The sequence below is a fragment of the Coccomyxa subellipsoidea genome (assembly GCF_000258705.1).
Source record: "Coccomyxa subellipsoidea C-169, whole genome shotgun sequence".
NCBI lineage: Eukaryota > Viridiplantae > Chlorophyta > Trebouxiophyceae > Coccomyxaceae > Coccomyxa > Coccomyxa subellipsoidea.
In genome coordinates, this window is record NW_005178038.1 from 777,515 (window position 1) to 790,528 (window position 13,014).

At 50.7% G+C, this 13,014-nt stretch overlaps 1 protein-coding gene across 1 annotated transcript; it reads right to left on the reverse strand.

Annotated features, from left to right (window-relative positions):
* Positions 1-6,189: 6,189 nt before the first annotated feature.
* Positions 6,190-11,578, reverse strand: COCSUDRAFT_28213 (half-size ABC transporter; the record flags this gene model as incomplete). The annotated part of the gene is made up of 12 exons (XM_005649013.1): positions 6,190-6,396; positions 6,581-6,667; positions 6,923-7,032; positions 7,281-7,417; positions 8,089-8,266; positions 8,503-8,653; positions 9,129-9,299; positions 9,629-9,859; positions 10,157-10,320; positions 10,626-10,792; positions 11,017-11,111; positions 11,387-11,578. 12 exons carry the CDS (start codon positions 11,576-11,578, stop codon positions 6,190-6,192), a joined length of 1,890 nt encoding a protein of 629 aa, XP_005649070.1.
* Between the last annotated feature and the right edge of the window lie 1,436 nt (positions 11,579-13,014).

Here is a 13,014-nt window from a genome sequence, read left to right on the forward strand (position 1 = left end):
AGAAATCTCAGGTTGGCAAGCGAGGGTTCCCAGTTCTTCACGATGAGTCACACAGTATTTAGCGAAACCTGCGTACGTACCATCGTCTACAGTTGCTGCACTGACATCCGAGCTGGGGGACCCTGTAGGAAGCCTGCAAAGTGCCGCACATGGAAGCTAAGCCCCATGCTATCTACACGGTGACAGTTTCCGAAGACGACTAGCAATAACAATGCAAACCGGCCAACAAGATACTATAATGCAGCGGTGCAGGTAAAAAGTGTTACGTGGAAAGGCAGCTTTCGCACAACAGCGTGCAGATAGGTGCCAACAAGAACAGCCAGACACACTATCCACAAAAATATCTTGCAGCAAACATTGTCTTGGAAGCAGCGCGTTGCAGCAGGAGGTACTTGACGACCAGCGAGGAACAGGTCAGGAGGCAGTTCACACCTCCAGGAAGTGCGTGGGCGGACAGTCACGTTCACCGCCGTTGTTAGGGTCCATAGTAGCATGCTCTTTGCTTCACCTTTCCATGTTGAAGCTTCCGGAACGCTCTCAGCAAGACAGTTTAATAAAACACAAGGAGAGCGTTCTCAAAACCACAGGCTGTGATTTTGAGAACGAACGGGTAGGTGGAAGCTGTGATCTACAGCTTCCACCTACTGGAAGGTGGAGGCAGTTGTTATCATATTTTATCCCTTGAGGGCCTTGGGGTTTTAAAGTGGGGTTTCTAGTGGCAATGAAGTAGGTCTGGTGGTGCTTGCCAGCAATTCAGACATGACTCGATTTCCTTTAAAATACACCCCTTATGAGGAACAAATATGGACGAGGAGCAAGTGCCAAATGGATCACATGAGTGTCACCTTGCTGGTGGCGGATACTATCACACAGCATAACGACAATTATAAAGCATATGTACAGAATTGTCGCCTCCCAATTAAAAGTATGACTGCAGATGCCGGACTGTGCAGAAGTAAACCTGTTCCGACGTCAACATCCGCATATGCAGAAATAGTGCACAAAAACACAGGACTGTAAAAATGCTAACCTTCGCTCCTATCACCGGCTGGTCAAACAGATATACCTCTGAAATAGCTAATTTTAATGCGCATTCTCTTGCAAGCCATTTGTTGATGTCCCTGCAGCCATTACTTATCATAGAATCCCAGTGTTTCATGCGCACGCTTTGATGAAACAGGCGATCATATATTGTGTCAGCTGCAGCCAACATGACGACATGTGATTTACCTCATCCACACATATTCTCAGAATGGCCTCCTCTAGCAGCAGCTCCAGTTTCTCCTACAGAGTCGCTGTGAAGCCCTGCAGACTTTCCTTGGTTACTCCAACCACGCGATCGTGTGCGCAGAAGGCCTTTGCAAATTCCAACTTAGAAATCTTGAGCAAGCTCAATCTGGCCTCTGTCATGTTTGGAGTGTACGCTGCAGCCCACACAGACATTTGTCAATTGATCATTTCCCGCTTGCATGTGCTCTTTTCTGCACAGATGATATGCCTAATATGTTTTTAGGAACGGGGCACTGTCTTGCTGCACACTGCAAGACAGCTGGGAAAGGACCGTACCTTGTTACGGAGAGAGCAAAAAGCATCCACACAATGACTCATATTACTAATCTAAAATGCCAGGCTCGCTGCTTCGGTTTTACCTGGAGGAGGAGGGCTAATCTGGGGAGGTTCACCCATATTCACAAATACGTCACCGGCTAAGAGAGTGCCTGACGGCTTGTGCAAATAGGACACCTGCGCATGACAGCATGATTACTCATAGAAGAGAAGCATGTCACTGGGCAGAGCTCGTCACCATTCTGTCAATCGATACTGCCTGTAAAATCTCACGTGGAGTAGAAATTTCAAGGTGCAAAGTGGAGTTCACAATGAGGTTCCTCTCACATGTCCAGGAGCGTGGCCCGGGCTGTGATAGAAAGAAATGATCCCCTTAGGAATGGCCCATGTTGCCTTCTGCCCTGATGGCCCCTTGGCATCAGAAATATCACCTGTCTCCCCTGCAGTACCCAGCAACACTTCCTATTGCTCCTGTAAGGGGGAAGGACTCAGCAGTCCACAATTAAAGGCGCCTGAAGAATCGCATGCATGCAGAAGCAAGTGTGGTTGCGCACCGGTGAGGAGAAGAACATGCGGAGGAGGTAGGGCGGCTGACACATCGAATTTTGACACAGTGTAGTTTGGGTTGTCAGCTGGGATGTCACCATAATTCGCTTTGCCTGCACAAGCAGCCCTGTCAGGATCTGCTGGCTTGGTCGAACATAACTGCCAAGTCAGCCCGTCTGTAGTACATCAAGTGCAATGGGCATGGTGTAGGCTAAATTGAATGTAGATGGGGAATTACAGAGGTCTCTGGGGCATTTGTGAGGCGCCAAGTGACAGTGCTGCCACGGTTCTTGAGATGCAAAAAGTGAGCAGTCGATTACCTGTTAGGAAAGGTGCTTCCTTTTGGTGGTATACTACTTGTACGTTAGGATACTCCTTCCTCAGTGACACAAGTGCTCCCACGTGGTCGATGTGGCCGTGGGTCACTGCACAGCCAAAGGCACAGAAATTTGGCATTATGGGATGCATTCTGCCCTGATTTTCAAAACTGAAAAAAAAATGGTCTTTGATAAATAACATCATGTGATTCGTGCGGCCCATCATGTCAGCTGGCAGAATCTGGGTGAGCCAGTTCCTGGGAAGATTGCTCACGCAAGACGAGTCGCAGAGTGCCGCCCTTTAGGGACTCTCGCAAGCCAGCGCTCAGAATACGCTCGTAATCCTCTCCCGGTGCGCCCACGTCCACCAGAATAAAGTCCTGGCCTAGTTTGATGAGGAAGACGTGCACATCGACCCACCTACCAGGAGGGCCGACGGGCACATTCCATAAATATCCCTGACGGTAAACATCGGTTGAGACTTCCTGGAATGCGATAGGATATGGCTCAAACGCAGCAGGCTTCCCTCTAAATAGATCGGAGTAAAGGGCTACTCCGATGGCTAAGACGACAGCTACAAATGCGAGGGGAGCAGCCAAACTCGATGCCATCACGGCAAGATACTATACAAATCAACAAAAAAGATGTTCTAGCACTTTAGCGTGTTGCTAATGGAAACTAGTATAGGAACTCATAGGATTCCTATAGATACGTCCGTGAAATTATGTAAAGCGCCTGGAAGCTTCCCATGCAGCTGGAAGCTAACATCAAGTGTCTTGAACTGTTGAGCATCCATTGCCTTGTATGAATTACACATGAAATGGATACAGTATGACACTGCACTGCCAAAGGAGCTATCCGGAATTGACATAACCATTGCTGCATGCAGGTCACACTGTGGCAACTGGTAGTTGTTTCGCTGCATCGATCAAAAATTTGCAGCCATTCACTTGGATTATTATTAAACGCTTTTCCTGCCAAGAGGCAAGGTGCGTCCTGCAGACAAGCTGCAGTCAAAGGCTGCCACAATCCTACCCCTTGTTGGACTCGCCAGATCCAAGCAAGACCCAATCAACCGTGGGCACGTGCACGGTGCTCAGTATCTGTACCGCCCCCCGCCAGCAGGGGACTTGGATACATATAGTACATGCAAATTCGAGTCTGAAACATCCAGATGGCTGAGGTATCAGATGCTGTGACTGGCATGCATGCATGTCGCAACGAAGTGCACGTGGCACATATGCTGGGAAGGACACTAAAGTTCCTCAGCATCCATCAATTAACAGCCGTGACAATCAGCTATATGTACAATGCTGCTCACCATCTCCACATATGGTGCGCAAACTCTGCAGCTGCAGCTCTTCAGCAATAGTCACCATTAAGGCCAAAAGGAAAAACAACAAATTTCTTTCACACGTTCTTTGCGGACTGCTGAAGGTACTCTCTCGAAACCCCGACGCCGCGATCATGTGCACAATAAGCCTTCTCAAAGTCCAGGCTTGCAACTCTGATGAGACTCGACCGCGCTTCTGTCGTGTTTGGCGTGAACACTGCAAAAAAAAGCACACCCCTCTTTGCTAATGTAGATTTATATCAATATTGCCCAGAGCTTCTCAAGAAGGCAGAAAAAGGCAGCTTCAGTGGACACATAAATTGAGACGGATTGGGAGGCAAGGCTTGCCCTAAAAGACACAACTGAGCAGGAAGTGTGAAATACAAAGATGCTAGTCAGTACAAGAAAGCCTGTCAGGCAGGCGGTGCCAACACAGCTGGGCTGGTTACTCTGCTCAAACTCACTTGGAGGAGGAAGGCTGATCTTGCCCAAATTTCCAAAGACATCACCGGCAATCAGGCTGCTTGAGGGCTTATGCAAGTACACCACCTGCACATGATCATCAAGCCCCAGCTCAGCAATGATTAACTCTGTGCAAGTCTCCCGAAACAGACTCACCAAATGATGCTTTGGTTGATTTGTGTGAGCAGACAATGACAACTGTCAGCGGCAGTGCGGGGAGAGAGGTATGAAACAGCCTCACATGTCCAGGAGCATGGCCCGGGCTGTGATGGAAAGAAACAACGCCTTTGGGGATGGCCCATGCTGGCTTCTGTCCTGACGGTCCCTTGGCATCAGACAAGTCCCCGGATTCCCCTGAAGCACCCGCCACATTGTGCATTCTCTATAGGGAAGTACCTTGGCAGTTCACAGAAGAAGGATGCAACACGCTGCATGCATGCAGCAGCGAGCAGCTCGCGTACCGGTCAGGAGCAGGATCCGTGAGGCAGGTAAGGCAGGCAATACTACGAATCCTTTCTTCAAGTACTCCGGGCTATCAGCTGGGATGTCTCCATAGCTGGCTTTCCCTGCACAACCACTTCCTGAAGGATTCCTCGACGCAGGCTATACAGCACCATTAAATTGCCTCAAGAGGATGGCGAATATAAAAGGTGACATTGGTGCCACAGACATGAGAGACGGCAATATTAAGAAGCACCCGTAAGAAAGGGAGCTTCCTTCTCGTGGAATATCACTTGAAGGTCGGGATACGCCTTCAGCAAAGATGCAAGAGCCCCCACATGATCAATGTGGCCGTGGGTCACTGCAGAGAAGCAGTCGCGATCAGCTAACCAGCACTCCTTCAATAACAATATAGAGCTTTACACAATACTGCTGATGCGATCTTCACGTGCAAAGTTGAAGGAAGCCAGCAGGAAATGGCACTGAGCCAGAGCTCCCATGGAGATGGCTCACATATGACGTTTCGCAATTTGCCGCCCTTCAACGCCTCTTGCAAGCCAGCGCCTATGATGCGCTCGTACTCTTCTCCCGGTGCCCCAACGTCCACCAATATATAGTCCTGGCCGCTTTTGATCAAAAACACATGCACATCGATTACCGGAAAGGCTGGGGGCAGAGGCACCTTCCACAAGAATCCCTGGCGATAAAAATTCCTGGAATACTCTTGGAATTCAATGGGATAAGGTTTGGTAATTGCAGGCTCCGACTTGAATATGCTGAGGTACCAGCCTGCTCCGATAGCTAGGGCAGCCGCAAGGACTGCGAGAGGTGCAGCTCTCCTGGGCGTCATACTGACATCACAAGACTCAACAAGACGTGGTCAATGGAGCTTGTATGCTAAGAAAGAACTGCCGAGATGATCTGTTGGTGCCACCACCGATGTGTTGATCGATGCGCTTCCATCTTATGTAAGGGAGGACCAGCTTCATATGAAGCTGGAAGCTGTGTCCCTGCAGTCCCTCCTTTCCCTCCCACTATCACACCCAATAGACAAAACGACAAAATCTACATGTTAGATCATTTACAAAGATCTACTGTACAGAATTTCAACAATTCCCTCTAACAAGGCTGAATACATGTGCAGCCATGACTATGAGAGCCAAGCTGATCAGGCTTTCATGGACCTAAATATTTTACTTGATCTTGGAAATGCACCATGAGGTGCGCACCATGCATCTTTAATGACCTGGCGATTTGAGACCTTGCTGTTTGTTGATCTTAATGCTAGCCTGTCATGAGCATGATCGTCAAGCGCTGGAGCAATCACTGAGCTGATGCACCAAGTGTCAGAACAAAGTCCAAATTTCTTCAATAATTTTCCAGAAGCTGCGCCTAGGTCTGCGATCAGTTAAATCCTCTAGTGACGGGCCCTTGGGACAGGGCATCATGTGCTATGTCAGCGCAGTACTACGTCACTGTTGAAGACTGGAGAAGTAGGATAGCCTGTCAAAGGAGGGACTTGATCTAGTGGTGCAAGCTGTTGCTGCTGCCATTTGCTGCGCTCACTTCGCTCACTTCCCCATTGGACGTGTCATCCCCTGCTCCTATCTCCTCCACTACAGCCGCCTCTGCTTGCCTTGTCCACATCTCTGCATAGAGACCTCCCAACTGCACCAGCTGTGAATGTGTACCCCTCTCCACTATATCCCCCTCCTGCACACCAAACTTCAACTTGTCAGCAAAGCTTACCTGTAAGACACCCAGCTCAACTCAGACCCTCAAGGGACTTCCGGTGGCAACAGACTGCCTGCCTTAAAAGGGCCCTGATTGAGCAGCTTCTGGTGTAATAGAAAGGTATACCCAAGAGTTAGTCGCCCCTGTAATCTGAACAGGGAGGGTGACTCGCCTTCATGACAATGATGACGTCGGCGTCCATTATAGTGCTCAGCCGGTGCGCCACAATGATCGTTGTGCGGCCGCTCCGCTTTGCAGCCAGCGCCTCCTGTTTTAAACAGAATAACAGATGTCATCAACTTCTCTGTCAAGGTGGCAATGGGGTGATTGAGAGTTGCTCCCTTCATTGGGCACAGAAATGACATAAGGACGCTCTGAGCAAGCCTACGCGCACACCACAAGGCCTCACCAAGGAACAAAAGACATGCGGCCATCCTCCTCGATGGGACCTACTGACATGCACAGCTTCAGTCAATTTTGGAGACATGCTTCACTTGATGATGATAGGGCTGATATTGCTCACCTGTATCCGTTGCTCTGTCAGGCTGTCAAGGGAGCTGGTGGCCTCATCCAGCAGCAGGATCCTGGGGTTCTTCAGGATGGCACGCGCAAACGCCACCCGCTGCTTCTCGCCTGCATGACGCACATGCCTCATGTCAGTTTGCTTCAAGAAAAATTCACGGCATGCGGTGCTGCTTGCTGCAATGGCCTGATCACTGTGCAAATTTGCAGGACTTATGAGCCAGTGGGCCTACATGGTTCACCCTGGCCTTGCTGACAATGATGGAAGCACGCGCATGCTGTCAGCATTGCATCCAACAGGCCTACAATACACACACGTGATATAAAACATTCGAGAGGGCAAAAGTGAGGCCATTTACCGCCACTGAGGCGCAGGCCGCGCTCTCCCACCACAGTCGCGTAGCCCTGGGGGAATCGCGTGGAGATGCTTTCATGGATGGAGGCCGCCTCTGCCGCCTCAAATACTTCCTCATCCGTCGCGCCCGGCCGCCCATACCTGTGACAAACCGGCAATTCTTCAAAATCGTTTTTTAAAATCGAATCTAAAACTTGTACACGCGGCCAATGATGTTGTACACCCTTTCCAGGGCCACAGGTTACTATTTTGGCAGCCTGCACAGCTTCCTCCGACAGCCTCTCTTCCTGGCGATCAGCAATATTCTTTGGCCGTAGGATCTCAGACACACTCCGAAGAGTGCTCACAATCGACACTCATCAAGGGTTCAGTCCGCCCGTCGATCAATATGTCATCACAGATCCTTCCCATCCCCGCACTTATATTGCGTGAGTTCCCAACAACGTGTCACGCGGCACACATTCGCTCAGCCTTTGTGCAAAAGGTGCCCTCCGCACCACAGAGGGCAGCAGCCTAATATTTAGATTTAAGAGGGCAGCCATGTGCAACTCCCCGCCTGACCTTTGCTCGTGATTGCAGCACATGGCACTAGAGGTGTTCTATCTTGCACAACATCCGGTGCGCATGCCCTGCGCTATGTTGTGCCCTATAAAGAGTTCTGTAGAGGTGCAGTGTGGCCATGCGCCCTGGTTCTTGTGCAGGATGGTATCTCTTGTGCACGGTCTTATCATCACAGTGCAAAGTCAGAAAGAAGCCAGGATTTTTACGGGAGTGGTTATCAAAGGTGCGGGGCGGCGCATGCGCATGCGCACCGGATGTTGTGCAGGATGGAGTCGTTGAAGAGGACGGTGTCTTGGGGCACGACTGCCATGTTGGCGCGCAGGGACGCCTGGGTAACCTCGCTTATGTCCTGCCCATCAACCTTGATCACCCCCGAGGTGGGGTCGTAGAATCGGAACAGCAGCCGCAGCGCGCTGGATTTTCCGCTGCCTGCGCGCCAAACCAGGCAATGCATGACTTAGTCATAGACTGCAATGGACCAGGCATGAATGTCTGCATGCAGATAGCAACATATTTGAAAGATACGTGGCCAGTAGATTGGCTCGCTGCTAGCTGCTCGCTGCCAGCAGCATGCAGGTAGAGAGCAAAACAGCTCCGCCCTTGCTGTATAAAGTAAGTGGCAGGAGGCAAACGACATGTGGGAGGATGCTGTGGTTGGGGCCCACCTGTGGCGCCGACAAGTGCGAGCGTTTGGCCGCCTGGGCAGAAGAAGGAGATGCTCTTCACGACTGGGGAGTCGACGTAATAGGCAAATGAAACATTGTCAAATTCCACGCTACACTTGGAGGCCACCAAGTCCTTTGCTCCAGGCTTGTCCTGTCAAGCAAAGCAGAAACCTCTCAGCATTGTGGTGTCATGTGTAGGCCTCCTGAGTGCATAGCGCTGAGCTGACAATTGCCCAGAGCGAGGCATGGCGCCTGCCTTCAAGCTTGGTTGCTTGAAGATAATTGCAAATCTCTCTGTTGTCACAGAAAGCGGTAGCCATGCAGGAAAATTTATCTTCAAATTGTCTTCTCAGTGGGCGCAATCCCAGTCAATATGTTCCGTCAAGTTTACTCTGGGTTTTGAGATTTCCCATGACGAGGTGATCTCTACGACAGAGTGTCGACTAAAGGGTATCAAGCACATAGAGGCAATATACCTTGAAACAATATACTCTAGGGCCAGCAAGACTGTGATCAGGAGAGCCGCAATGCCCTGCAGTGACCATTTCGGAGTTCCTTTTCAAAAATTCTCTGCATGCAAATGCACAAGCTTTCAATAGTTTGAATGGCAGGGGTGTGAGGCGCACTGTCAGGGAAGCTGAGGTGGCTAGCAGGTCGAAGCAGTTCTCCATGTCGATGAGCTGCTGCTGGATGGCGCGGTAGTAGCTGCCAAAGTAGTTGAGCGGCGCGTACAGCTGCTGCATCAGCGTTATGAACAGCACTGCGTCGCCCACTGTCAGCAGCCCATCCGCCACTCCCTGCACTCCCAACCCAGTCAATACACTTGGGCAACAATCCCTCGACTTAGGACCTAAGCATGCCTGTGATTCTTCTTCAACATCTGCGCGAGAGACTGCTTAAAGCGGTTGTGTGCACTGCAGTATTGTGCATCTGTACAAATATGCTTTCCACATGCACCAAAATTGACTTCCCATGCATGTAAGAGCGGTAAACATGCGCCCAAAAATGCACTGCCAAAAGATTGCTCGCCTCGGCCAGCAAATCCCAACAAAAAATACCTCCATCTGCTGACATAGGCAGACATCAGTCTGTGTGCTGGAGACCCATGCAAGGGGAGAGTGCGCACCTTTGTGCAGACAACGAGTCCAGCAATGAGGCCAGAGAAGATGATGATAGACTGGAGGACATTCAGGCCATTGAGGGAGGCCATGAGCTTGTACTCCACGTTCTGGTAATCGATGATGGCCTGCTCCAGCCTCTGCCTCTCCAGCTCCTCGTTGTTGAAGCACTTGACCGTCTCGTAGTTCAGCAGCGCATCCGTCACCCTTGCACCCCTCGCGTTATCGTACTTGTTCATCTCCCTGGCAGTTAGCATAACAAGCCAGTCAGTATAAAGCGATTAAAATCATCAGCCCCATAAGTGCACTGGCCTGACGCTGTCAGCCTGCATACATTCCTATATTTATGAATCCGCCTGCTTGTGCTAAATAAGGCTGCACAACCAAGTACTTGCTATGAGTCAGTAGCTCTCCACTTTTGCATGCAGACCATGCATTTCAAGGATGCCATGCCGAGGCATGCAGGAGCAAACAGGCTGCATTGATCAGGCAGTATTCATGTGTAAAAGCATCAGCTTCAGAAGGAGCAAGAAAACTTGCCTGCGGTACTTAACGCGCCACTCAGTGAGGACGATGGTGACTGGGATGTAGGAGCCCAGGGTGATGAACACGATGACTGCAATCCAGGGCTGCAGCGCGGCGGAGATGAAGATGCACGCCGCCACGATGTCAAACAGCTGCGGGACAATGTTGAACAACACTGCATGCCAAAAAATCACGAAATCACAAATTCATACCGTCAGGCAAAGTTTTCCATTTCACTATGTGGATCCTGTAACAAGTGGAACACCCCATGCTGCAATCGGACGGACTCTGTCAACTCCCATCATGTGCATGAAGGGCATGCATTGGGCTCAGAAGCAGAAATGCATCATTTTCATTGACGCAAGGATGCAATATAGTGGGCCGCCCCAGAAGGCTCTACAGTGCACAAATCTACAGCCCGCAGCCCTTCACAGGGAAAAGGCAGGCAACGTTGTCATGCATGTACTTAGCATACAGCACCTGTGGACAGGACGTTCTGGATGGCAGAAGTTCCTCGGTCCATGATGCGTGTTACCTCCCCCGTTTTGCGCATGAGGTGCCACCTCAGGTCCAGGTCCATGGTCTTGGCAAACATGTCCACGCTGATCGACCTGCGCACACCACACAAACAATATTGCTCCAGCAATCTCCAAATGTGCTCCTCCAAATGACATCACCCCAAGCTCTTGCACATTTGCCCTGCATCAGATTAAGGTGAGGTCTGGTGCTGGGAAACTGACAAATGCCAACGGTGAAAAGCACCGAACAGGCTGGGATGGATGTTCATGATGCGTCCTAGGATATCAGTGAAATTTAGTGGGGGCAAGGGGCATGCCTGTAAGCGTCCTGTGCTATTGGAATCCATAGGTACGAGCGCAGGTTGTTTAGCAGGCCTGAGGAACCTGTGCCAGCGCCGCCCTGGAAAAAGGCTGCCACCATGTACAGCAGCACAAAGGGGTAGAAGATCTGCGTGCCCAGCACCAACACGTTAGCCCCACGTTCATCCCTATTGGCCTACTGTGCACTGCTATGAGGCAAGGCAGATCATAGACCGCCCCTCAATGGACGAACGGCTGTACAGCCCGTGAAGACACAGGAGTACTTCAAAATTTGTCCAAAAGAGGGTCTCTCGTCATGACCCAGACTGCATGCATCAGCTGCTCCTCTTCTGAGTACTCCTAATACAGTACTGATGACTAGGGGTCAAGTGAAAAAGCTGAGAGGCTGCAAAGGTGCAACACCTGCCAGAAGGGAGTGGACTGGGGAGTCTCGCTACCCCTGGGGTGGGCAGCGCTGCTGGCATCAGACATGGCATTGACCACGTCTCGGTACAGGATGGGCACCGCAAGATTCAGCAGCCGCATCAGCGCCACCGCCAGCACGCACACGCCAGCGCGCAGCTGCAGCAGCGGAGTTTGCGGCCAGACGTACATGATCGCAGTGAACATCAGCTGGTACCTGCGCCGCAGTCAAAATCTCAGGCAAGATATAGTGCAACGCATATTTTCTGTCCTGCTCAGCGACACACGTAGTGCGTTGCAGCAATATGGACGCATGTTTTGTGGCTTTTGGAGCACACTGCGAAAGGACCAGGGCAGAGCTGGTAAGGTGGCAGTGCAAGACGACTAAGCCTACCATGGCCGCTTCTCCTTGGCTGCAGGGGCCTCTATGTCTGCTCCTAGCAGCGCCTGCTTCAGAACCTCCTCTTCCTCGGTCGGTGATTGCCTGCGCAATCCTCCTAGTGTCAAGCTACCATGCAGACATGCAGAGGCCATGCACAAGTGTACAATGGTGATGCAAACAGCATAAGGCAAGGCATGCATGTCGTAAACGGTCATTTGCCTCGCATAGTCAAAGGTAATTGCATAACAGACAGGGACAGAAAGCATACTTGGAAGACTCTGATACAAGAGTGACAGTGACGGCCACTGCCTGAACGCATCTGGCTGCCAACAACAGCACTGCTAGGGAGTGGTCCAGGCCCCAGTGCTTTGCTACCATATTGATATTGGTGTACAATTCTATGTAGTAAAGGAACAGAGATGGCCACATCAAGAGCTCTAGCTGCACTACAAGCCTGGCTCTGCATCCCACCACAAGAATGACCTGCATGCCAATGCAGATAGGTTCAGATGCAAATTATCGTTGCTGGTGAGAAGGTGGACAGCAGAGCAATTATTCAATGAGCAAATGGTAACATACCAGGGCAGCCAACCACACGATGGACAGAGCAGCCTCAGAGAAGATGTTGTAAGGCGCAGCGGTGCCATTCCTCGCTGACAACACGGAGGTGATCACTAGGAGAGCTGCGTGGCTGACGAACAAGATGCCGAAGGCAACGGCACTGACTATGGCTTCTCTCGTCCATTCCGTCTGGCCCGAATACCTCCGCTGCCTCAGCAAGGACACCTTCCTACACTGAAATGCCAGTACTAGTGTTGCCACAAATAGCAGCACACTGCCAGACACCGTCTCCAGAAGGCAAGGGGAGAATGTCCAGTGTGCCCAAGTCGGTGCACCATCCAGTACCCCACACCATCCCATTCTTCCGGTGCTTACAAAGTGCTGCGACAGATTTTACAGGAGAGCGCAGATTGCTTGATTGTCAGTAGACTAGGAAACACTAATATTGAAACTACGAAGTCTGCGATGCAATGATGGACATTGCGATGTGGCTTACAAATTGAACAATTGTTACTTAACCGTCTAATTCTCTTGCATTCTACTCACAGAAGTGCTCAATGGCCCAAAAGTGCCAGCATGGCAGATGTGTCATCGCACGTGCGCACAACAGCCTCATCGAACACACTCCAATTGCTCCACCTGAACGATTGGCGATAGATAGCTAGATCATTTGATGTGACAAGAG